The sequence below is a fragment of the Acomys minous genome (assembly GCF_964271855.1).
Source record: "Acomys minous genome assembly, chromosome: 1".
NCBI classification, from domain to species: Eukaryota; Metazoa; Chordata; class Mammalia; order Rodentia; family Muridae; genus Acomys; species Acomys minous.
The window spans coordinates 9,920,068-9,944,237 of record NC_140483.1 but is presented as its reverse complement, the minus strand read 5'-3'; the positions used below and the strand labels follow the sequence as shown (position 1 = coordinate 9,944,237).

General features: G+C 42.3%; 1 protein-coding gene across 2 annotated transcripts in view; it reads left to right on the top strand.

Moving 5' to 3' along the window:
* Positions 1-24,170, top strand: part of EPRS1 (glutamyl-prolyl-tRNA synthetase 1) — a 65,954-nt gene that overhangs the window by 37,115 nt on the left and 4,669 nt on the right. For both annotated transcript variants that reach the window (XM_084799358.1, XM_084799359.1), the window contains 14 exons: positions 548-660; positions 1,347-1,464; positions 5,382-5,738; positions 10,741-10,974; positions 11,282-11,544; positions 12,887-12,938; positions 13,833-14,042; positions 14,334-14,406; positions 15,830-15,909; positions 16,104-16,205; positions 17,452-17,607; positions 19,442-19,639; positions 21,587-21,760; positions 23,689-23,849. In XM_084799358.1, the coding sequence (XP_084655484.1) occupies positions 548-660; positions 1,347-1,464; positions 5,382-5,738; positions 10,741-10,974; positions 11,282-11,544; positions 12,887-12,938; positions 13,833-14,042; positions 14,334-14,406; positions 15,830-15,909; positions 16,104-16,205; positions 17,452-17,607; positions 19,442-19,639; positions 21,587-21,760; positions 23,689-23,849 (2,291 nt within the window). The remainder of the gene's footprint in view (positions 1-547; positions 661-1,346; positions 1,465-5,381; positions 5,739-10,740; positions 10,975-11,281; positions 11,545-12,886; positions 12,939-13,832; positions 14,043-14,333; positions 14,407-15,829; positions 15,910-16,103; positions 16,206-17,451; positions 17,608-19,441; positions 19,640-21,586; positions 21,761-23,688; positions 23,850-24,170) is intronic.

Sequence of the window (24,170 nt, the reverse complement as noted above, 5' to 3'; positions counted from 1 at the left end):
TTCCGTAGAGCTTTTTAGCTCTTCAGTGATAACTGTGCTGGCCTGTGACCCTGGCATCCTGGAGCTAGTGCAGGATAAGGGCCTGCTCCAGGTTAGCCTTGGCTTCATGGCGCGAGGTCTCACGCGCCCAGGGGTCCTGTTCTCCCTGCCCCACAAGGATACATTCCCACACCCATCTTTTTTATGTGGGCTATGGGGATCTCGCTCAGGCTCATGCTTTTAAAGCAAAACTTTTACAAAGTGAGCCAGTTTCTCAGCCCTCAACTAGTAAACTTCTGTTTTAAGTGAGCATGTTCCAGTTGTTGGAATACTGCTTGCATTTTATAGTTCTCTGAAGTTCTACTTTTTTTTCTTTTCCTTTTTCTCCCCCCCCCCCCACTCTGGTTTTTGAGACAGGGTTTCTCTGTATATGTAGACCAGGCTAGTCTTGAACTCATAGAGAGCTACCTGCCTCTGTGTCCCGTGTGCTGGGATCACAGGTGTGCGACACCACGCCCAGTTTATTCTACTTTTTAAAAGTACATTTGGTTCTGTATAATTTTCATAGCATGAAGAGCTAATGCTCGGGGATCCGTGCCTTAAGGATTTGAAGAAAGGAGACATCATACAGCTGCAGAGGAGAGGGTTCTTTATATGTGACCAGCCATACGAACCTGTTAGGTAAGTGTCTGTGTCCTTTCTTGTGTTTCTTTTATGGTCCTGAGGTTTGACCCTGCAGTCTCACAAGCAGCCGGTTACATAAATGAATATAGCATGTAAACAAAATGTTTGAAGTTCTCACAGTGAATAATTTAGTAATTTCTGCTCAGGCTCATTAGATCTTCTAAATTTAATAGTTCAGACTTGATTAATTAATAAGCAGTGTACACTGGGTGCTATTACGTCACTCATTTCTAAAGGGAAACAATTGCAGTTCCCCAGGGGAGGTGACTAGATCTAAGACAGTGCTGGCAGCGGTGGGAGTTGAAAGCAATGCCCCCCCTTCCCCAAAACCGTTGGGAGTAGCTTGTGCGTACAGGTTGACACCTGATGTGGCTTTGTGCCGCCCTGAGTCAGTAGGACCAGAAAACCATTTCCTCCCTTCACTAAACAGAGGACAGTCTTGCTCAAGACTGCTTAGGTTAGATTGTCAGACAAGATGACTCTAGACCAGCGCTTTCTACAGGAAAGACCAAGACTGAATAAATCAGGCCTTCTCTTAGATAAGTGGCATTGCCACAAGCCACAAGAATGTGCTACAGTTTGAAAAGCATTAACTGTGTACCATTGAATTTATCTAGTAATTCAAGTTTAATTGCTATTTAGTTAACTTTGTTCAAATAAACTTTTGGCTATTTTCTTTTTAGCCCATATAGTTGCAGAGAAGCCCCATGTATCTTGATATACATACCTGATGGGCACACAAAGGAAATGCCAACATCTGGGTCAAAGGAAAAGACCAAAGTAGAAACCTCAAAAAAAGAGGTAAGTACTGACTTTTACAGAGAGCTCTGAAACCTGTGAATTCTATGTCCCAGGGCATAGAATGCGTCTCTTTAGAGAAGGTTGTTTTTCTTGCTTTTGAGATTCTAAAACTCAAAGTGACACTAAGTGCTGCTTTTTGCTTTGTTCTTTGTTTCTATCATCCTTTCTGGTAAGATTTTTATGACATTTTGGAGACCACCATTTTTTAAAAAGTTATTTTACTATACCAAAATACTAAGAACATTTTGGGAGAACTCTTCCCACCCCTGCTGTAAATCTTCTTCCCCGCACTCCCTCTTCTTTCCTTTTATTTTATTTTTTTTAAACAGGGCTCTTGTCATTTGTTCTTTTCTATCATGTACTACCCTATATAGAAGAGCCTCCAGCCCTTAAAGTCCTGGAAAGAGGAAAGGAAAGCAGTACTGTAGTGTTGTGGTGGGAAATAGTTCACCTTTAAATGGTGAATGTGAATGATTCATCTTAGAGCTGGTGTTTGATTATCTTTGCAGGAGTGAGGTAGTAAAGCTGTCTGGCCAGCTAGGTAAGAGCCACTGCACATGCAGATGCCTGCCTTGTTCTCCTCATCCAGGCTGCGGATGTGGAGATGGGGACAGATGGACAGGGGGAGGGAGGAGTTGTAGGGGCAGAGTTGTCAGATGTCCTTATTCAAGACTCATTAATCTCAGATGTCTAAGTTTAAAAACAAAGCAAAACAATAAAATACTTATGTCTTAATTGTTTAGCCATTTGAAAGAAATTATACATATAAGTTGAAGACTTCTAAGTGTCATTCTGAAAACGTTTTGTTTTTAAATACTGATTTTTATTTATTCTTAAAATGATATACTAACTGAAAGAAAAAAATAGTGCTTTCATTTCTTTCTTGAACCTTGGATTGTGCTTACTTCCTGTCCATGTTGATTTTGCACAATATTTGCTTTTTAAACACAGCAGCTGTGCAAAGCAGAACCTTTTCCTGAGTTGTCTCATCAAAGGGAGTGTAGCACTTGTGTTATGACTGAACTGCTGTGATCTAGTAGCACAGAGTTTAACAAATGTCAGGCATTGTTTTGTTTTCCTTGAATATTTAAAAGGTGCCATAGTGCTGCTGTAAACTTGGTGACACCTTTGGATATCCTAATACAGGTGGGATCTGTTGAAAACTGGTGTGATGACAGAAGGTTATATTGGTGGTATGAGCAGGCTTGATCCAGCAAGAGCTAGGCAAGGACAGGGGGTAGGAAATAGAAGGTGCTTTCAGGATGTGTAACTAGGATGAAACAGTAACTTCTAGATTTGTTTTGGGTTGACTGGGTAAATAAGTAACCTCAGGCTGGGAAGACAAACACGTAGTTCCTTAGAAGAGGAGAGCTTGGAACTGTTTACAGTGAAAATGGCACACTTTGCAGTTGGAGCTAATTTGAACAGACTGAAATCTGAGTTTACCCAGAAGGAAAGAGAAACAACAGTTTCAGTGGCAGCATCCTTGTAACTATTTTGTGGAATTGATCAGACACCAGCAATTTCAAACATTTGGCATTCTCTATTCCCTGCGCTCTTTCTCTGTACTGAGAATCAGACTCGGGCTCATAATGCAGGTAAGTGAGCTATGTATCCTGAGCCCAGGGTCCCTGAGATGTTTAAAAATGATTTGCTTGTTAGCTTATATATTTTTTTATTTTTTAATGATTGTTTTGCTTGCAAGTATGTCTGTATCACTTCTCTGCCTGGTGTCCACAGAGGACAGACAAAGGTATTGGATTCCCTGGAACTTACAGATGGTTGTTAGCGGCCTGTGGGTGCTGGAACCCAAGTCCTCTGGAGAAGCAATTGGTGCTTGTAACCGCCAAGTCATCTCTCCAGCCCCCATAACTTTGTATTCAATAGTTATCAAACTAAAAATTAAAATTGTTTAAGTTCTTTTGAGGCAGGATCTGGCCATGTTGCCCAGGTGGTGTTAGAACTAGCCATTTTCTACCCCCTCTGCCTTACGCCATGCTTGTAAGAGTGTGTGACTGCCTGGCTTGATGAAATGGGGAAGTCTGTAAAAGTTGCTGATTCACTCAAAATAACAGTTAAAATTAAAATCCAGTTGGTAAAAATTTTGAGGGGGCGGGGCGAACTGCAGAATCTTACAATGTATTCCAGGCTAAGTAGTTTCATGTTTCTCTTGAATTGGTCATCCTGCGTCAGCTTCCTGAGTGCGGGATTACAGGGATATATATCACCATGCTGTGTTTAAAAATAATGGCTTTTTATGAAAAATAACTGTTCCAGAGCAAAGCTTGTAGTTAGAAGACTGGAGTCATTTTGAATGTATGCAAATCCTTTTGTTGTTAGTGTTTCATGTGTGTGTGTCTGTCTCATGTTGTGTGCCCCTCCTCTCCATGGTGGTGGGGTGGGGTGCAGTTGTTTTGTTTGAGATGGGTTCTGACTATCTAGTGCTGGCTGGCCCAGAACTTGCTATTTAAACTCAGCTGGCTTGAACTCAAACATGATCTTCCGGCTGGAATTAAAGACATAGGCCATCGTGCCCAGCTTGTAAATCTCTTTAAGTGCCTCTGAAAACTTGAACTGAACACTCATTAAGAGAATGAGATCACAAAAGACTTTAGTATAATTTGGCAATGGACATAGCTATGACCTTCCAGGCCTTATTTGAAGGAGCTCAGGAATTCTGAGGTCTGAATACCAGTCCTTCACTGGTCCCATGTGGCACCACCTTCTTACCTACAGTCTCTGAGATACACCACTGTTATAAGTGATTTTGAGTGTCTGCCATAATGGAAGTTATAGGGCTGATATTAAAGAGTTTACGCTTAATACGAACCACTGATGCTCTTACTTGATGTCATTTAGATCATAGCTGTGACCACGAAAGGCTAAACTGAGCTGAACGTCCAGAGAAGTTCATTCACCTGGGTACCAGGTGATGGTGGCTCTGTGGTAGATATGACCTCTAGCTCGGCAGTGTTGACGTAGGGAGGCTACTTGTGTGAACAGCTCAGACCTCCAGAAATAAGGGTGTGGAAGAAATGTGTTCAGTAGGCAAAGGAGAAGCAACATTGCCTTCATGATAGGCCTAGAAGATGTCAGAGTCAAGTCGGCTGTACACTGTTGGGAAGACAGTTAGAAGGTTGCCCATCACATATTCAGACCAACAGACCCACTTCTAGGTGGAAGGAGTTTTGAAGAATGTATGTAGGGGTATGCTTTGAAACAACAAACACTAAATGATTCAAGGGCAGTTGATCAGCATTTATTTTTACTCAGTATTGTAGTGAGAGATGTTTGTAGTCTTCATGGTTTCCTTTTGATGTGTGGATCCTTGAAGATACTTGTCCCCAGTAGAAACTGTTATTGTCAGAATTGAGGGCTTACTGATGCATGGTGCGTGTGCATGTGTGGGGGCGGGGGGTCGGTTGTGTAGTCTCAATGCGTTCTTTGCTGATAAGTAATTAAGACTTAACTCAACTTTTGAAGAATATTAATGACAGTGCTGAAGGTCTGCTGGATGACTTTTGACGCATTTGTTTATATTTTTTTATCAGCCTAAATGGGTTAAATATCCTTAGCTTTTCTACCAGCATACATAATTATTTTATGTTGAATCTCCCATGTTGTAATGGTGATTTATTCTTGACCTGAATGGATGTATTATACTTTGGTCTTCTAAAGATAAAGATAAAGGTTCTTATGGAAACTTCTTACCTCCCTCAGGTTTTACAGTGATGAGAATGCAACAGTGACTGTTTACCTCTCCCATTGCCTGCTGCGGGGACAAGGCTTTTAGCTGATTCATCTGAGCTTTTGAAAGAATCGAAAAGCTTTTACAAAATAATATGAAATATATTTGATATAAGCTTGTGAAGATGTATATGAATTAATACTTTACCTTCGGCTTTCTGCATCCATAGACAGGCTCTGTTCCTAAAGAAAAGCCAGCCCCTGCTCTGGGTAATACTTGTGCTACAACTGAGGACGCCGCCATGCTGTACAGCAGAGTGGCGCTTCAGGGGGACGTGGTTCGTGAATTGAAAGCCAAGAAAGCGCCAAAGGAAGATGTAGATGCAGCTGTGAAACAGCTTTTGGCTTTGAAAGCTGAATATAAAGAGAAAACCGGGCAGGAGTATAAACCTGGAAATCCCTCCACTGCAACAGTACAGAGTGCTTCTAAGTCACCGTCAAGCACTGTGGAAAATACAGCTCTATACAACAAGGTTGCCACGCAAGGGGAGGTGGTCCGAAAGCTGAAAGCTGAAAAGGCTCCTAAGGTCAGTGTGCTGGAGTCAGGAGTGCATCATAAGCAGCCTGTGAGTTCTGAGTATTTGAACATAGTCACCTCTCCCCAGGAAGCAGGTTGCCGGCTACCTGTTTAAATACATTATTACAGCCTGTTGTGTGCCAAGACTGAAAATAAACTCATAGTTGAGGCTGGAGAGAATGACTTGGTGGTTAAGTGCATATTGCTTTTGCAGAAGATCCAAATTTGGCTTCTAGTACCCATGTCAAGCCATTTACAGCTCCCCCTGTCCAGCTCCAGGAGACCCAGTATCCCAGGGTCTCAGTGTACACCTGTACTTATGTGCACGTAACCTATACAGAGATACACACATATAATTAAGGAAAAAATCTTTGGGGCTGCAGAGATGGCTCAGAGGTTGAGAGCACTGACTGTTCTTCCAAAGGACCCGGGTTCAATTCCCAGCACCCACATGGCCGCTCACAACTGTCTGTAATTCCAGTTCCAGGGGATCCCTCACCCTGACATGCATCCTTTAAAAGGGGGAAAACATCTAAATGTTCAAAACCCTCACAGTTAGTAGAGATGAGGGACATCGTGACATGAGTGTAACCTGTGTGATGTGTTTGAGTTGGTGTGAGATGTATTTGTAGTCGAGATTGATGGGGAAGGAGAAGGCAATTCAGAAGGGATATTTGAAATATCCCTTGTAGGCTGGAGTACAGCTGGGTTTGTTTGTTGGTTTGTTTTTGAAATGATGTCTGTCTGTGCATCCCTAGCTGTCCTAGAACTTCATGTGTAGATCAGGCCGGCCCTGAACTGACAAGAGATTGCCTCTGTTTACAGAGTCATGGGACTAAATGCCTAGAGGTATCACTCAATTTAGAGTCTATGTTCAATAGGTGTGAATGGATTGATCCCCAGCATAGCGCACACACATACATCCCTGAAGTAATAGAAGCCTTTTACAGGTGACAGTTTGCTCAAGGGCATTGTGACTGTGGGACTGTGATGCTTAGCCCTCTGTGCTTTAGGAGTCTTGTTAAAGCGCAAGCACCACGCTGCTCTTCTTTATGCGTCACAAGGTCAGGGTATGCAGAGAGAGACAGTGTGTCTTTTGTCATCTGACAGTATAAAGAGGGAGCGGTTTATCCCCACTCATAGACCAGCGCCTGCAGCCCATCATTCTGTATGTTGAGGCTATGCCTGATCCTTCTAGGTCCAGCACAAATGGCTCTTTAAACATTTTTTAAATTAGATTTATTTATTGCGTATCTAGTGTCTGAATGTTTTTTTTTTTTAGTCAGCAACCATAAAATTGCAAAGGCTTTATGAACACTGAACTTGAGATTCTACAGCCCCGTTCAGCAAATGATGAAATGTTATTGGAACACTGTGAGCCACATCAGTGGTCTGTGTTGTTGCGCTCTGTTCCGTGCTGTAAATGTGGAGTTGGGTAGTGGAAGTTTAGACTCACAGAGCCTGATTCCTTCCCTAGAGCAGAGGATATTGAAGACTTAAATTGCTAATAGTTACTGCAAACTAATTCTGAGCTATGCTGTACTGTATTTACTGGTAGAGTCATGACTACTTTGGAGCTATTTCTTACAGGCTTTGGTAATTCAGTTAAACACAGATTTCTAATTAAAAGACCCTTTAAAAAAATCCTATGGATTTTTCTTTTTAATTCGCTAATTCTAGATATTGTAAACATGGGCCACGGCTTCAGCTGGACTCATCTCTGGCTCTGATTCCTAGTCCCTCCTACCCACCAAGTGCAAACCTCTGCTTTGGGGAGTGGTTATTACTAACACCTGTAAGTACTGCTCACTTACATGTGCTAAGGAGAAAAGGTGAATTTTTTAGGGAACAAATTTGTCATGTCCTAGCTGTTTTGAAAACTTCTCTTCTTAGCATTTAAATAGTTTAGAGGACTAGTTTTTCTTTTTTGATGATTTCACCATTCTCCATGTTGAAAGGCTTCCATCTAGTGGCTGCTGCAGAAATAGCATGCCATATATTTAACATTCTAAATGAGACCAGATAAGCACGGATCTTTCTCCATGTTCGTCACCTCCAAATCTTGAATTATAATTTTAAGATCACTTTTGCATACCTCAGAGAAATGTTGTGTGGGTTGTTTCCATCATCATTAGTCCACACGGATGACTATCTAAAACTGTTCGTGTGGTCCATTTTCATAAGCTCAAGTCTCTGTCCATGAAGAGCTTAATATGTATTAGCTCTGGGTGTTGCTTATTGTTCCAAGAAGTAAGTACATCATATAGTTTCACTTAGCAAATTGCTTTTAACCCAGAAAAAGTTAAAAGCGTCCTCATCCTTCAATTGTACAATATGTATTGCCAGAATCAAATGGAAGTGATGCGTAACATGTGTTCATGTATGGTGTGCGTGTGTGAAGGTGTGCTTGCCAGATTTTGGCTTGAGGAAGCCTCCTTTGTGTGTATCTCCCTCATTTTTTGAGAGAGGGTCTCACTGGAGCTGGAGCAGACTGTTTTGGCTGGAATGTCTGGCTGGTGAGCCCTATGTACACTCAGATCACTGTGTTGTGCACTTAGGAGGCTAGGAGCCCTGTAGTCAAGATTACAAGACATGGCTTCTGTCTTCATCTTACTGTGTAATTGGATACAGTGTGTAATTTCTAAGGTTTGCTCCTTCTGTAAAATGTAGATGAAAATGAGGGTTAAGTAAGACAATCCTTAAAAGGCACTTGGCACAGCATCCGGCATAGAATACCTTGAAGTGAGAAATATTTTTGTTAATAATTCTAGTTTCCCTTGAGAGATTTGTAGGTACTTTCTAAGTCATCAGGAAAATTTGCATAGTGATTCGTAGATTTTGCTCTTATTTTGGAATTACGTATTTATACATAGGCTCTTGGTAGAATATAGTATCTTTTCAATAATGTAATAGATTGTTTACTTTTTTCTTCTATAATATTTCAAAATATGTTGTCAAACAGGAATTTTTCTTATGAAACTACCATTTAACTTCAAACTCAAGTGAATATTTAAACTTTATTTTACTGTTATGAGAGGGGGGAAGGAGGGAGAGAGAGAGAGAGAGAGTGTGTGTGTGTGTGTGTGTGTGTGTTGTGGGTCATATGTGGAGGCCAGAGACAACTGTGGGAGTCAGTTCTCTCCTGGGTCAACTCAGGTCATTGGAACTTCTTTCAAGGAGTATTTTGCAGACATATGTACAAGGATGTCCCTTGGTTGGTGTTTTTTTTGGTGTTTTCCTCCATTTTCATTCTCTAGCTGGTGATGTCCTTGCCATCCATTCCCTACCTTCCTTCCACTTCCTTCTGTCCCTCCCCAACCATGGACTCCTGTTCCCTTCTGTCCCTCCCCAACCATGGACTCCTGTTCCCTTCTGTCCCTCCCCAACCATGGACTCCTGTTCCCTTCTGTCCCTCCCCAACCATGGACTCCTGTTCCCTTCTGTCCCTCCCCAACCATGGACTCCTGTTCCCTTCTGTCCCTCCCCAACCATGGACTCCTGTTCCCTTCTGTCCCTCCCCAACCATGGACTCCTGTTCCCTTCTGTCCCTCCCCAACCATGGACTCCTGTTCCCTTCTGTCCCTCCCCAACCATGGACTCCCGTTCCCTTCTGTCCCTCCCCAACCATGGACTCCTGTTCCCTTCTGTCCCTCCCCAACCATGGACTCCCATTCCCTTCTGTCCCTCCCCAACCATGGACTCCTGTTCCCTTCTGTCCCTCCCCAACCATGGACTCCTGTTCCCTTCTGTCCCCTCCCCAACCATGGACTCCCGTTCCCGTTCTCTGTCCTTCAGCATTTAACTGTGATCTTTTCCTCCTGAATGGAATTTTCTTGGGAAATAACCTTAATTCTAAAGTAATAGCAACATGGGTCAGGTTGGGAGTACAGACAACCTGTACTCTCTTTGTTCACCCGGACTCCAGTCCCTTTTTCCCTGAGTCAGGGTCACACTGTGTAGGCCAGGTTGGCCTTGAACTCAGAATCCTTTTGCCGTAGCTTCCCTAGTCTGGTATGAACATCTTCAACACACCCAGGTCCTCCCTTTCCATTTACTCCCACTTGGATGTTCCTGGGATGGCAGACTGCAAAGTTTGTAGGCAGAAAATCAAAGTGGCCAAGGAGAGTGAGTGCTGTCTCCTGGATGCAGGGTCCTTGAGGCTGCTGTAGTGCTGCTCCTGCATGGCTGAGCTGTGACCTCATCTGGAGTCCTCCCTTGCTCCTGTTGGTTTACTCCGCTAGCCTATGGCAATGGAAGACAGATGGGGAACTCACTGTGGAGGACTCTTTTGTTACTGGTTGGTGTCTCAAGGTTCTCAGTCAGGTGTTGGTTTGTGGTAGAATTTTGAGGTCAGGCATCCATCTTGAGTCCTGCTGTGTCACTGTCTTCTGTGGTAGAATGTCAAGTGTCTCCTTGCTGAGGATCTCATTCCTTCTGGTTATGTTGAACTATCAGATATGTATGCATGTAATGTAAGACTTCATACTTTCCCATTTCCTTTTAATTTGCGAAAGTGGTGTGTGGAGACAGATCTTAGAACTCCATCAGATAACAAAACCGAAGGGTGCGTAGATCCCTTATGTAAAGTAGCACAGCATTTCTATAGTGTGCGCATGTCCCTCCATGCGTCTGTGTGCTTAGAACCCTCTTTGCGTTACTTGGAATACCTAATCTGATGGAAATAGTTGTTCTGCTTAGGAAATAATTATGGATCTCTACATTTTCAAAATAGAGCAGTATTTTGTTCAACTGAGTCTTGTAATGGCTTTTACAAAGGAATTATTGGTTCAGGCTTTTTTCTTTCTTTGTCCATTTTTAAATTTTTGTTTCTATTTTTTTGTGATGGTATGTATCATGATGCAAGTTTTTGTTTTCAAATATTTTTGGTCTTTGAATATTCAGAGTTCTAGATGTAGATGGCTAAGTATACTTGGATCATGATTAAAGACTTTGAAATGACATTGAAATGCTCATACATTTTGTGAAATACTTATCTTCCTCTTCATTTTCAGGCTAAAGTAAATGAAGCTGTAGAATGTTTACTCTCCCTAAAAGCTGAATATAAAGAAAAAACAGGGAAGGAGTACGTACCTGGCCAGCCCCCATCCTCTCAGAGCTCACATTCACATCCCGTCAGCAGTGCTGGTCCTGCTGGTCCAGACACCCCAGAAGCCAAAGTGCTGTTCGACAGAGTGGCTTGTCAAGGAGAAGTAGTACGAAGGCTGAAAGCTGAAAAGGCCTCTAAGGTCAGTGTAGGGTTTTCTTTGTGTGGTTCTGTTTTACTTAACGTATGTAGCCATGTTAGCTAGTGTCTACTGCTAAGACGGTGCACTGCATAGATCATTTGTTTTCTAGTATTCTGGGCTAGTTTTGTTCCTTTTATATCCTTTCATTTATTTTCTAAGTGTATTTTAACATTTTGTGTCTACAGCTGTTGCCCTTAAGTAGTTGTTTGTGAGCCTCGCAAACCTGGATGTGGTATTAGTTAATGTATGCAGGGCAGCAATTCGCACTGCCTGACGTCTTCCTTTGTCCCCCTTCTTCACACTGAAGGATCAAGTAGATTCAGCTGTACAAGAACTTCTTCAGCTGAAGGCACAGTTCAAGTCGCTGACAGGAGTTGAGTATAAGCCTGTGTCTGCTGCAGGGGCTGAAGACAAAGATAAGAAGAAGAAAGAAAAAGAAAATAAATCTGAAAAGCAGAATAAGCCTCAGAAACCAAATGATGGCCAAGGGAAGGACTCTTCTAAAGGCCAAGGCAGTGGGCTGTCATCAAGCGGAGCAGGAGAAGGCCAAGGGCCTAAGAAACAGACGAGGTATTAAAGCATGCCTCTGAATGCATTTGGGTCTAAAGAGATTTTCTGTTTAAAATAAACACATCCTGGTTATTATCACCAGACAGAATGCTCACACGCTGATGTCAGCAGATAACTTTTAGTTAACATTAAAAAATAGGTAGCACATCATCTTCTCACTTTCAGAAGTTTCTGTATTCTCCACCTTTTTTCTCCACCAAGGAAATGAATTAGTCACCATTGTCACAGGTTAAGCATCCATCTCCATGTTCTGTTGTTGTGAAAAGACACCATGACCAGGCCAGCTTACAGAAGAAAGAGTTGGAGTCTTGCAGTTTCAGGGCATTAGAGTTCATGAGCATCTTGGCAGGGAGCATGGCAACAGGAAGGCAGGCAAGGCACTGGAGTAGGAGCTGAGAGCGTACATCCTGATCTCCAGGCAGAATGAGAAGGAGACTGAGCCTGCCATGGGCCTAACCCCGGTGACACTCTTCCTGCAAGGAGGCCACCACCCCTGGTCCTTCCCAAGCAGTTTACCAACTGAGAACCAAACCTTCAAATATTTAGCCTGGGGGATGCTCAGCCTTTGAAGTCTAGATAAACATTACAAAGTACAGAAAGCTCTCAAGTCTGAAGCAGTTGTGATCCCACAAGTACAGAGTAAGGGTCACTAAACTAGTCAGGTTTGTTGTGTGTCTGTTGAGAGAATGGCTATACATATATGTAAATATTCATTTTATGTGCAGCCTAAATACACATTGCTTTGTGGATTTGTTTGGTTGTTTTCCCCAAATGAAACTTTAATAAGAAGTAAATAAGAATTTTGTTCCCAATAGGATTTTGAAGTTGGTAGTTTAAATATAAAAGATACAAATATAAAAATCACTGAAAATGAAGAAAAACTCCTCTATTTTGAGCTTATAGTCTTATTTTCAGTCTAGCCTGCTGTGGTTTAGATGTATCCCCAAAGTACATATGCTGGGAACTTAGTCCCCCAGTTCCTGGAGATAAAGTATCTAAAGGTGGAGCCTTTGCAGTGAGTAATTAAGATAAGCTGAGCTCAAGAAAATAGGGTGCTGTGACGCTGTGGATGGCTTTAAGCCAGAGTCGCCCAGCTGGCAGCTTCCTGTGTTCTTCCTGTGTCATCCCAGCACAAGGTTTGCCTCTAGAGGGCTTCCTCCACCCACAGGACTGATGCTGGCGATTGGCTGTTTGGGCCTCCAACACTAGGAGCCAGCCAAGTAGCTTCTGTTCTAGATTTCTTGGTCTCAGTATTTTGTTGTCAAAATAGAAAACAGACTAAGAAACAACCTAAAAGTTGTTGCTAAATGAAGGATTCATGTTTCTTTTTACATGTTGGCAGATTGGGTCTTGAAGCAAAAAAAGAAGAAAATCTTGCTGAATGGTATTCCCAAGTGAGTATGCTTTCAAGTGGCTTTTATATTGGCATTTCTTAAGTTTGCCTTTGTGTTTGGATTCTAAAGTCTAGGGAGAAAGGTAGTCATAAATGATAAGATCCGCCCCTCCCTGCTGTGTGTTCAAGCATGTACAGTTGTATGTGTATGTGTACATGTGCATATGTGCATGTGGAGGCCAGAAGACAACCTTGGTGTTACCATCATAAAAGCCATTCACCTCCTTTAAGACAAGATCTCCCTTTGGTGTGGGCTCACCAGTGTAGGCTGTCTGTCTGGCCAGCGCACCCCAGACACCCTGTCTTGTCTCTCTTCTCCTTCCTTCCCCAGCAGGAAATTAAAAGTGCACATCTCACACCACCACACCTGACATTTTAGGGTTCTCAGGAGCGGTCTTCATATGTGCAGGGCAGATATTTTACCTATTCCCATGCCATCTCCCATGATGCCCATTACAACTGTCATGTGTCAGATACGGTGAGACACTCCCAACACTTGGGAGATGAGAGCAAGAGATCTTGAGTTCCAGGCTAGTTGGCCTACCTAGTGAAACTAGAAATAAAAATTAAAGAAGGCTAAGGCCACGCTCAGTGTAAGTCTGCAGACTTGAGAGTCCTATTGTGTGTTGTCTCTGCGTGCCTGAAAGTGTTTTCCCTCCATATGAAGGAGGATCTTTCCAAGCTGAGCATGGTGGTGTAGGCCTGTAGGAGACCGTCTTTGTCTATGGAGTGAGCTCTAGGAGCCAGGGATACACAGAGAAGCCCTGTTTTGAAAAACCAAAATAACAAATAAATGAGACTGTTTGCTGTTTCTATAGATAGGGGCTTTGCTTACCACATGCTCTTACCCTTGCACTAGAACACTGGTTCAATTTACAAGCCTTTCTCTTCAAAGGTCATCACAAAATCAGAGATGATTGAATACTATGATGTGAGTGGCTGCTACATTCTCCGTCCCTGGTCATACTCCATTTGGGAATGCATTAAGGACTTCTTTGATGCCGAGATCAAGAAGCTTGGCGTTGAGAACTGCTACTTCCCCATATTTGTGTCTCAGGCAGCACTAGAGAAAGAGAAGAACCACATTGCTGACTTTGCCCCTGAGGTAAGCTGGAAGAGATGTGCTTTTGTGTTTTGCAGTTTTCTCTTATAAACTCAGATATATTTTCCCTAGAATTTAACATCCAATGAAAAGAAATGTGTGGCTATTACTTTTTCTTTTTAAGTCCTGTTTCTTCTACTCTTATGGCAAGTTTGGGCAGTGACTTTCCCATTCCCTTCTAGTGAGAGAGTAGCAAGAGTTTGAACTTTATTTAGTTGACACGGAGAACAACATGAAAGTTGTATGTACTAAAATGCCATTAAAACTATGTCAATAATGTTTTTATCTTACTAGGTTGCTTGGGTTACAAGATCTGGTAAAACAGAGTTGGCAGAGCCAATCGCGATTCGTCCTACCAGCGAAACAGGTGAGAACAGACCTGAAATGCAGGAGAAAGCTCGCCCTGTTGTCAGTCGTTAGAGTTGAGTGTCAGTGTTTCTGATGCTCACCTTCTGCCTGGGAAAACAGAGTTTGCTGGAGGGTGATGAAGACAGAAGGAAAGTTTAAGTCATAGATTTTATATGTTAAGCCATTCTACTGCAGAGTTCCTTATCAGGATGTAAGCCTAGCTTTTTAAAGAAAAACACTTTATAATTTAGGTGCTTTATTTCTTTTTATGCATTAAGCCATGACTTCATAGGGAATGTGCTCCAGCTTCACATGCATGTGGTCAAAGGGACAATGCGTGTTTCCTAGAGAACACACAGCACGTCCTCTCCTCTTTTCCTTGGTCGTTTTGGCAAGTCACTGGAAGATGGCTGCTGTGGCTAAAAGGGTTTTGTTTGTTTGTTTCTTTTAGTCTATTTTGTTCAATATTCTGACTTTTCTGAAGGAACTGTATTAGAATTATTCTTGGGACTGATGGTATTATTCATTAGATTTATATTCCTGTAGAGATTTTTGTTGTTTTGTTTTTGAGTTGTAGAGTTGTGGTTGTTGTTTTGTTTTTGAGGCAGGATCTCACATCCAGCTCTAGCTGACCTGGAACCTGGCATTTAGGTCAGGCCAACCTCAAACTTAGAGGTGTCTGATTCCCAAGTCCTGAGCTAGAAGCTGTACCACTGTGCCCAGCTTCCCTGGGATGTTTAGTGCACATTCCTGTGAGTGTGCTGTGCTGTTCTGCCGTGGGACAGCAGTCACTGGGTCAGATGACTTTCCTGGAGTCACACTTAATGAATGGGAGTTGCTAGGGTCTGAGGCTTTGGACTTGAAGGTAGTATGCTCATTATTTTAATATTTCTAGTGTGTTTTTCATATTATTTTAACTCCAGTTGTTTTGTTTTGTTTTTTTCTTTCTTATACCAAATTAGCAGTTTTGTTTTTCTGATTGTAGACAAGTCATTGTTCATGGCAGGAGTTTGCTTCATTGAATGGATAATCCATGAATCTAACTAAATTTCTGATTCTGACACATAGATTATTTCAGGAATAGCATTACCATATTTAAATTTGATAGTGAAATCTCTGAGGCGAAGGAGAGAATTAGAGAATATGAAGACTCAAAGTAATTTGACGTAGAACATGGCATACACTAGTCTTCACCCAAATAGAACGTGGAGACCATCAGCACTTACATGCGAACAGTGAAGCACAAAATTATGATCATGTTAGGTAGATGTGTCTGTCTTCAGGGTTGTATGATTTATGAAATAAGTAATGTCATTCAGTGAACCAGCACACACACTAGAACAAGCACACTTTAATTCGTACTAACCACATTGCGAATTTAACTCTTGTCAGCCTTAAGGAGGAAATCAAGTCATAAATGTCTATATTTTCTTCACTTTCAGTAATGTATCCTGCATATGCAAAGTGGGTGCAGTCCCACCGAGATCTGCCCATCAGGCTCAACCAGTGGTGCAATGTGGTGGTAGGTGCATTTGCTCTGTTGGGCCTGTCCCCATCTGTGCGTATTGTGGCTTTTAGAGCACACTTTCTTTCCTTTGAATGTGAAAGTAGTTTCTGAAGTGTTTTGGATCACAGTAATTATTTTTGGTTATTGATCATGTAAAGTTGCCGATACAAACTGCAATTTTTTCTCTACTGACTGGCTTTGTCTTGCAGCGCTGGGAGTTCAAGCACCCGCAGCCTTTCCTCCGCACTCGTGAGTTCCTGTGGCAGGAGGGGCACAGTGCTTTTGCCACCTTTGAGGAGGCAGCTGACGAGGTAGGAGCAGTCCTGCTATGCCCAAGTCTTTAGGCCCTGTGTGTGTGTGAGTGTGTGTACGCGCAAGCACATAATAGAAGCAGAAAGTTAATTCAAGAGTAAACAGATTTAAAGACTGTTGGCATTTACCTCAAATTTACTATTTAAAAATTTTTTTATAATTTTTTAAGGTTTGTTTTCCTTCTGATACTGTATGTCTATTAAGCATTTCTCCCCTACATTCTGAATTTATATACACTTAAATGTAACTCAGCCTCACTGCTTTTTTTTTTTGACATCTTTCTTAAGTCTCACATTATAATTTAATGGTATGGCCTGATAAGTTTTTATTATTAGGCTTATAATTATTACAGCAGTATTATTTTAGTTAGTTAGTTAGTTAGTGTTTTTGAGACGGGTTTCTCTGGGTAACCTTAACTGTCTTCACATTATTCTCTGGACCAGGCTAGCCTCGAATTCACAGCGATCCGTCTGCCTCTGCCTCCTAAGTACTGGGATTAAAAGCGTGCGCCACCATTGCCCGGCTACAGCAGTATTATTTAACCTGCTTTCATAATCAATAAAGACACAAATATCTGATACATTTTAGAATAGCCTTATCGCCTGGGGCATGGCAGATATTAACCCCTAAGTTCCTTTCCATTACCTCCCAGCCTCCATCCCATGCCGTCTGCTTCTAATAATTTCCTTATGGGCTACCTCCCATCCTTAATCCCAACATGCTGGCTAAGGTTGTTCATCTGGGCCATGTCTTTCATGTGGAACTTTAGAGTTCTTTCTCTTATTTCTTACCCAACCCTGTTCCTTCTCCTCCAGTACCTGTCTTTTCCTCCTGCCCAGGATCTTTCTTTCCTGAGCCACTTCGGCCACACCTACCCCGTTTTGCTCTGCCCAGGTTTAGGCCTTTTAATCAACTCATCAGGAATAATTTCTTAGGCAAGGTTAAACAGCAATACTTGGGGTACACGACAGTTTGCTGATAAACAGTAAGAATCTCAGAGGGGCAAGCAATTAACAAATACAGAACACTAGACCGGACTAAAGCCGATTTCCCCTGATTAACAAATACAGAACACCAGACCGGACTACAGCTGACTTCCCCTGATTAACAAATACGGAACACCAGACCGGACTATAGCCGACTTCCCCTAATTTTCTTGTTGTTTGTGAAAAAGTTCACAGGCAATTTGAGATAGTGGAGATTGACAACCTGTAATGATTAAACATGCCATAAATGTTGTTACAGGTCTTACAGATCCTTGAGTTATATGCTCGAGTATATGAAGAACTCTTGGCAATCCCTGTTGTGAGAGGAAGAAAGACTGAAAAGGAGAAGTTTGCAGGAGGAGACTATACAACCACAATAGAAGCCTTCATATCTGCCAGCGGGCGCGCTATCCAGGTATGGCAGTGCTGCGACCACACCTGCCTCTCAGCACAGCTCATGGCAGCTCCAGCGCTTTCAACAGTTTCTGCTACTTCATTTGGACAGCCAATATAGAAAATAGTATTAAGATTTCAGAAAGTAAAATCACAGCATGTGATCACTCCCAGAGGTAGATGAGACGGATACAATGAGCATACTGAAGGGGCATCTGCACTCTGTTCATTGCAGCGTCACAGCCAAGCAGAGGCAGCATCACCTGGGAAATACAGTGCACATTTCCATAGTGGACCATTTAGCCATAAAAGGAATAAATTCTGCCGTTTGCAGAACCATAGATGAAGTCGGAGCTGTTCGTGTGAAGTGAAATAAACCAGGCGTCAGATGATCTTAATTGTCTGTGAGCTCTAAGAATGTGATTGTTTATAACTTGAGAATAGAATGGTGTTTACTAGAAGTTAGAATATGAGTTGGTCAGAAGGCTCTAAGTTTTAGTTCCATAGGAGCAGAACGTTACCTTGACTAATGATGGTGGCAGACATCTGTAGTCACAGCACTCTGAGGGTCACAAATGTGTGGCCAGTGTGAGCTACAGAGTAAGAGATTATCTTTGGGGAGAAAAATCTGGCCTCTTAGTGTACAGGAGGGTAACTATCTGATTATAATGCATTGTACATTTTTATTGGACATTTTAAACTTATTTTTACATACACATTTATATTATTGCACACACGCGCGCGCGCGCGCACACACACACACACATATATATATATATGTATGTATGTATGTATGTATGTATAATAAATTACCCATAGTGAGAAGAACCACGAAATCATATTCTTTAATTCTCTCCTTCGGCTCAGAGATTTCATTATCAAATTTAAAGATGGTAATGCTATTCCTGAATTATATAAATGTTACATTCATAGTGTTTTGGCTATTTGAATTTGGCTGCCTTGAAGAAAGCATTGTACATTTTTTAAACGCTCAAAATATTTTGAAAGATTTTGTTAGAAAGAAATTATGGATTCTTGAGAAAAGCCTCACCTGGTTTAAACATTTTAACTTGATTTAAACATTATAAAATCTGTACATGTTGCCTCATTATGTTGCTTTAAAAAGTGAATGAAAAAATAAATACTGTGTAGCGTGCACAGAGCCCTAGGTTTGATCATCAGTACTCCATTAAACTGGCATCATGGAGCACACCTCACCTGTAACTCCCCTGGGAGGGGAGGCCAGAGGATCAAGTATTGGAGCTGCCCTCAGCTCCATAGTGAGTTCTAGGTCCATATGTACTACGTGAGTGCTTCCCAAGCACAGGAAAGAGGCGGAGAGAAGAGAACAGTGGAGGAGAATGTCATGTGCTTTCTAGGCCTCTTGCGCATCCCCACATCAGTGAGGTTTGGTTTTGTCCTCAGTTCACAGGCATGAGCTCCTAATAAGTCTTACGATTAGTTACTCCTGTTGAAAGGGACTGCCTGGAACAAAACAGTTTGGTTTTCTGATTTGGTTTTTTAAAAAATAGTTCTGCTCTCTTGACATGTCAGTCATACTTGTATTTTAAGCATTAATGTCAGAGTGAGATAAAGCAGTACATGTAGTGGTATTTTAAGTCTGTGATCTTGTACTTATTTTCCTTTTGGTTTGTCGAGACAGGGTTTCTCTGTGGAGCTCTGGCTGGCCTGGACTTGCTTTGTAGACCAGGCTGGCCTCGAACTCATAGAGATCCACCTGCCTCTGCCTCCCGAGTGCTGGGTTTAAAGGTGTGCGCCACCATGTCTGGCTTTGTAATTATTTTCAAAGGCATAATACTTTAAAATTAAAGCCTGTATTTCTCTCTTTATTTTAGGGAGGGACATCACACCATTTAGGGCAGAATTTTTCTAAAATGTGTGAAATAGTTTTTGAAGATCCAAAGACACCAGGAGAGAAGCAGTTTGCTTACCAGTGCTCCTGGGGCCTGACCACGCGAACTATTGGTGTGATGATCATGGTCCACGGGGACAATATGGGCTTAGTCCTACCACCCCGCGTAGCCTGCGTTCAGGTAAGGAAAGGGCTTCTCTTTATCGTCTCTTTGGTAATTATAGACCATGTTTACAAAGGACATTTGAAAGGGTAGATTTCTCTGATATAGAAATAATTGAAAATACCACTATATTTTATAAATATGTATACTTTTGTATTATTTATTGTTTCAAGTATTTTAAAAATTACTTAAATTTTTTTTATTAGACATATTCATCTTACTTTATGTGTGAATGTTTTGTCTGCCTGTATGTCTGTGGACCACAGTGCATCCTTGGTATCCATCAAGGTCAGGAGAATGCATTGAATCCTATGAAACTGGAGTTAGAGAAGGGTGTGAGCCGCCATGTGGGTGCTCGTAACTGCTGAGCCACCTCTGTAGCCCCAAAACTTCCTTTAAATATAATTTATTTTATAGTATATTTTATTATATAGAATTGTTTAAATAGAATAAAGTAGTTTAAATGAACATGCATTTAGTGTTAGTAAGAGATACTTAACTGATTCGTTTGTGGTAAGATTTAGTTATTGGAAAACAGACCGAGGATTATGTTAGCAATAAAGCAGCTCATGTTGGAGCCTGAGAAGGAAATGTCTCTGAGCCAAACCTCCAAACCAGACTAGGAAGCAGTTCGCATCAGCTTGCTGTGGTCATGGCTTAAAGACCTGGGGCTGGAGAGATGGCTTGGTAGGTAAGATAGCATACTGCTGCTCTTGCTGGAGACCCAGGTGCAATTCTCAGAGCCCACATCTTCCATTTACCGCCTCCTCTAAGCCAATTCCCCGGGGATTCAGTGCCTTTATCCACACTGGGTACATGGCATCACACATCTTTAAATCTAGAACATTAGAGGTAGGGGCAGGCAGATCTCTGAGTTCCAGGCCAATCTGGAATTTAGAGAGACATCAGTTAAGGCGATTCTGTCTCAGACAGACCCCAGCAATCTGCAGGACAGTGTGTCTTCATTTGTTCTCTTCATGTAGATTTGAACACCTCAACTCCTAGTTAGTTCAGTTTTACTGAGTTTTTCCCAGAATGGATGGAAGACTATGTCTTGAAAGTTGAAGTTTGGAGATGTAGCAAAAGATGGCAGAGATGAAGATCTATAGTCTTCCCAAAGATGATAAAAAAGGAGAGGGAGGAGGGTCCAGTGCTCCTCAGGTGCCAATGGAGGTGCTGAAATAACACCAGGTGATGTGACATTGGCAATGGTCACACACAAAGGAGGGCAGAAAGCAGCTCCCCTATAGGAGAGACATGGAAGGGCATTGCGGCACGAGCCAGAGGAGGATGAGAAGTAACAGGATGCAAATGTGGACAAATTCATTTGCAGCTCAGAATTTACATCACTACTAACAGGTTTTCATGTGCCAGTGAGAGTCTTTGAAGAAAAAGTGCTTTTAAAACAATGCATTTCAAGAAGTTACTGTGTGTGTAGTTGGATTTTTTTAACCTGTGATGTAGGATAATTGTAAATATTTAATGGTTTTGTTGGTGGAGTTCTGTTTTGTTTTTAATACATCATCCCAGCAGCAAACTCTTTAGGGATTCCTGTCAGTAGTATGCCTTGGCTTGTTTAGGATGCTGCGTGTTGTGGATTTTTTTTTTTCCTTTGTTTTGTTCTATTTAAAGATTTAGTTTTAGTGTGTTTGCATACATGCATGCCTAAGTGTATGTCTCTGCATCATGTGTGTCCTGGACTCTCAGGAGTTACTGCTTGTGGTGGTTGTGAGCCACCATGTGGGTCCTTGGAATGAACCCCAGCTCCTCTCCAAGAGCAGTAAGTGTTCTTAACCACTGAGCCATCTCTCCAGCACCATGTTTTTAATTGTAATAAAATTAGGTATATTTAAAAGATTGTGTTATTGGCAGAGTTTAGCTTCTGTGTGGTCATTATTGTAGGGTCTAAATGATTTGGTACTGTAGATGTGGTGTGTATATGGTGTGTCTTTGCCTGGCTTCCAGGTGGTGGTCATTCCCTGTGGAATCACAAATGCCCTATCTGAAGAAGACAGAGAGGCACTGATGGCTAAATGCAATGAGTATCGGAGGCGGCTGCTTGGCGCTAACATCCGAGTCCGAGTCGATCTGCGGGACAACTACTCCCCAGGCTGGAAGTTCAACCACTGGGAACTCAAGGTATGCTTGGTTTGCGCTAGGCGGATGGAGATCTGCAAACATAAGGTTCCCATGTCTGCAGTGTAAGTTCTTCACTTAGACTACGTTCTGAGCACGCTTCATACCGTGTAATGTGGGTTTCTAGGGTCTCTGTTTAACTAGTTTCTGTGGTGGTCAGGGAGTATGTGCTTGGCCTGCCTTTGATTCCCAGCACTATGCCTTGTCTCCCTAAATGTTGTGAAAGACAGATTATGTTAGAATAAAAATGATCTTGAAGTTTGTTGATACTAAATAAGCATCATTTGGTGGGTGTGTTGCAAAGCTTTTATCTTGAATTAAGTCACTGGCACAGTGAGGTTTCCGTGATAATGGAGTCATCACCAGTTCCTTCCACATCTGCAGACCTAGTCCACATGGCTACACATCAGTTCATTGTTGTTTTTAACTCTGTGTGTACAAACTCTAATTCTGGCTTAATGTTTTTGATATTTTCATTTACTGCACAGCTTGATTATTAGCTAATGCATACCCTTGGTTTTGTTTTTTACAAACTTAGCATTTGCCATTTTTTTTTCCAGCTATGATAGACTATTAACTCAGTCTAGAAATTAGAGAAGTCAAATAAATATATATCAACCTCCACAAAGGAGTAGCTGGGACATGTCCTCAGAAAGGTAGCTGAGGACCTAAGAATGGATGCTTGATACATTGGGTTATTCAGAACAACCATCTCAAGTTACAACGCCTCTAACTTTTACCATCCTGTTTTAAAATGGCTCCTAAGCTAACCCTGTGCTGGGGTTAATGCTGATGCTGACTTTGCTTCTGTTTGTGTGTCATACTTTCTTCACGTGCTCCCTTACCTTCAAGGAAGACCTTAAAGACAGATGTTCTGCCCTTTGTAATTTGTCTTTACTGGCAGTCATTTTTTGTTCACCTAGAAATAGCTGGTGGATACCAGCAGCTATTTCTCTAAGCTGGTTTAACTGTGTCTGAGTGTATAGTCTTAAAGGAGAGACTGTTGTTGTTAGCTTAATCAGAATGAATTAAAACTGTTGTCTGCTTCTGAACTCATCTGTTTCTCTTTCCTCTTTCTCTCCCTTCCTCTGAAGATGTGGCTTATCTCTACCACACAGGGTCTCTCTGTGCAGCCTGGGCTGTCCTGAACTGTCTTTGTAGACCAGGCTGGCCTCGAACTCACAGCGATCCACCTGCCTCTGCCTCCCAAGTGCTGGGATTAAAAGCATGCACCACACCTGGCTCTTAAAGTAGTTTTAAAGACCTTCAGATAGGATTCCAGGCCGTACAAATGCACAGTCTCCCTGGACCTAAGGGTTTCAGTCTCCTAAGAGATCAAAACGCACAGACTTGAAAGTGTAGGAGTCTCAACCATGTGTGGAACCACTTCTTAAGTTCCTTGATGGAGACCTGATGGCATGGTGCTTCTCAAACTTCACCCCGAAAGCCAGCAGGCTGAGCGGCACTTAGTAACTCCTTCAGATATGAGTCTCAGCCTGTCCTTAACCTACAGTCACAGGAAACTGTGGTGAGGCCTGGCAGGCCGCGCTGTAGCAAGCCCTGCAGGTGATGTGATGCATGCTATGCTTCCGTCTAGAGGCATCCCAGCGAAAGCACATGGTTAGCATTAGTGAGTCTGGGATGTACTGGTGAGCTAGCCCATCTCAGTGTCTTGGGTGTCAAGATGCCCCCATATTCCTCCATGTAACACGTGAGGAGTCTCTAAGTGGTTCTCCATCAAGTGCCTGCTTAGTTCTGACCACACAGGCAGTGGACTCTGCTTCTGTACTGGACTAAGCTCAGTAGCGTGTCAGGAATGTCACTTGCCCTTTTCTTGTTTGCTTACAATTGCTTTTTGGCTGTTACATGATCTGTAGCCGATAAAGCCATGAATAGTCTGTGCAATTTTAACTGCCTGCTTTGTTTTATAGGGAGTTCCAGTCAGACTTGAGGTGGGGCCACGTGATATGAAGAGCTGTCAGTTTGTAGCTGTCAGACGAGATACGGGAGAGAAGCTGACAATTGCTGAAAAGGAGGCTGAGGCTAAACTTGAAGAGATTTTGGAGGACATCCAGCGTAGCCTTTTCAGAAGGTAGCTCTGTAGCTTCACTGTGTCTCCTTCCTTCAGTGTTCACCTGATGTTTGAGGTACAAACAAGAGATTTGGGGATTATTGCTACTGAGAGTAGCCTTGCAGCCACTGTGCAACCACCCCCACCCCCCACCCCACCCCCCACACACACCCCGCACACCCCCAGCTCAGGGGCTACTTAATTTTTTACTTGTAGTTTTGACCTGCAGTGGGTTTTCCTATGTGTGTGTTGCCTGTGAAACTGTGGTCTGTCTGTTTTCTTATGGAGTTAACTTGAGATCCAGGCTTGTAACATTAATGTGAGGGCTTAAGTCATTGGTTT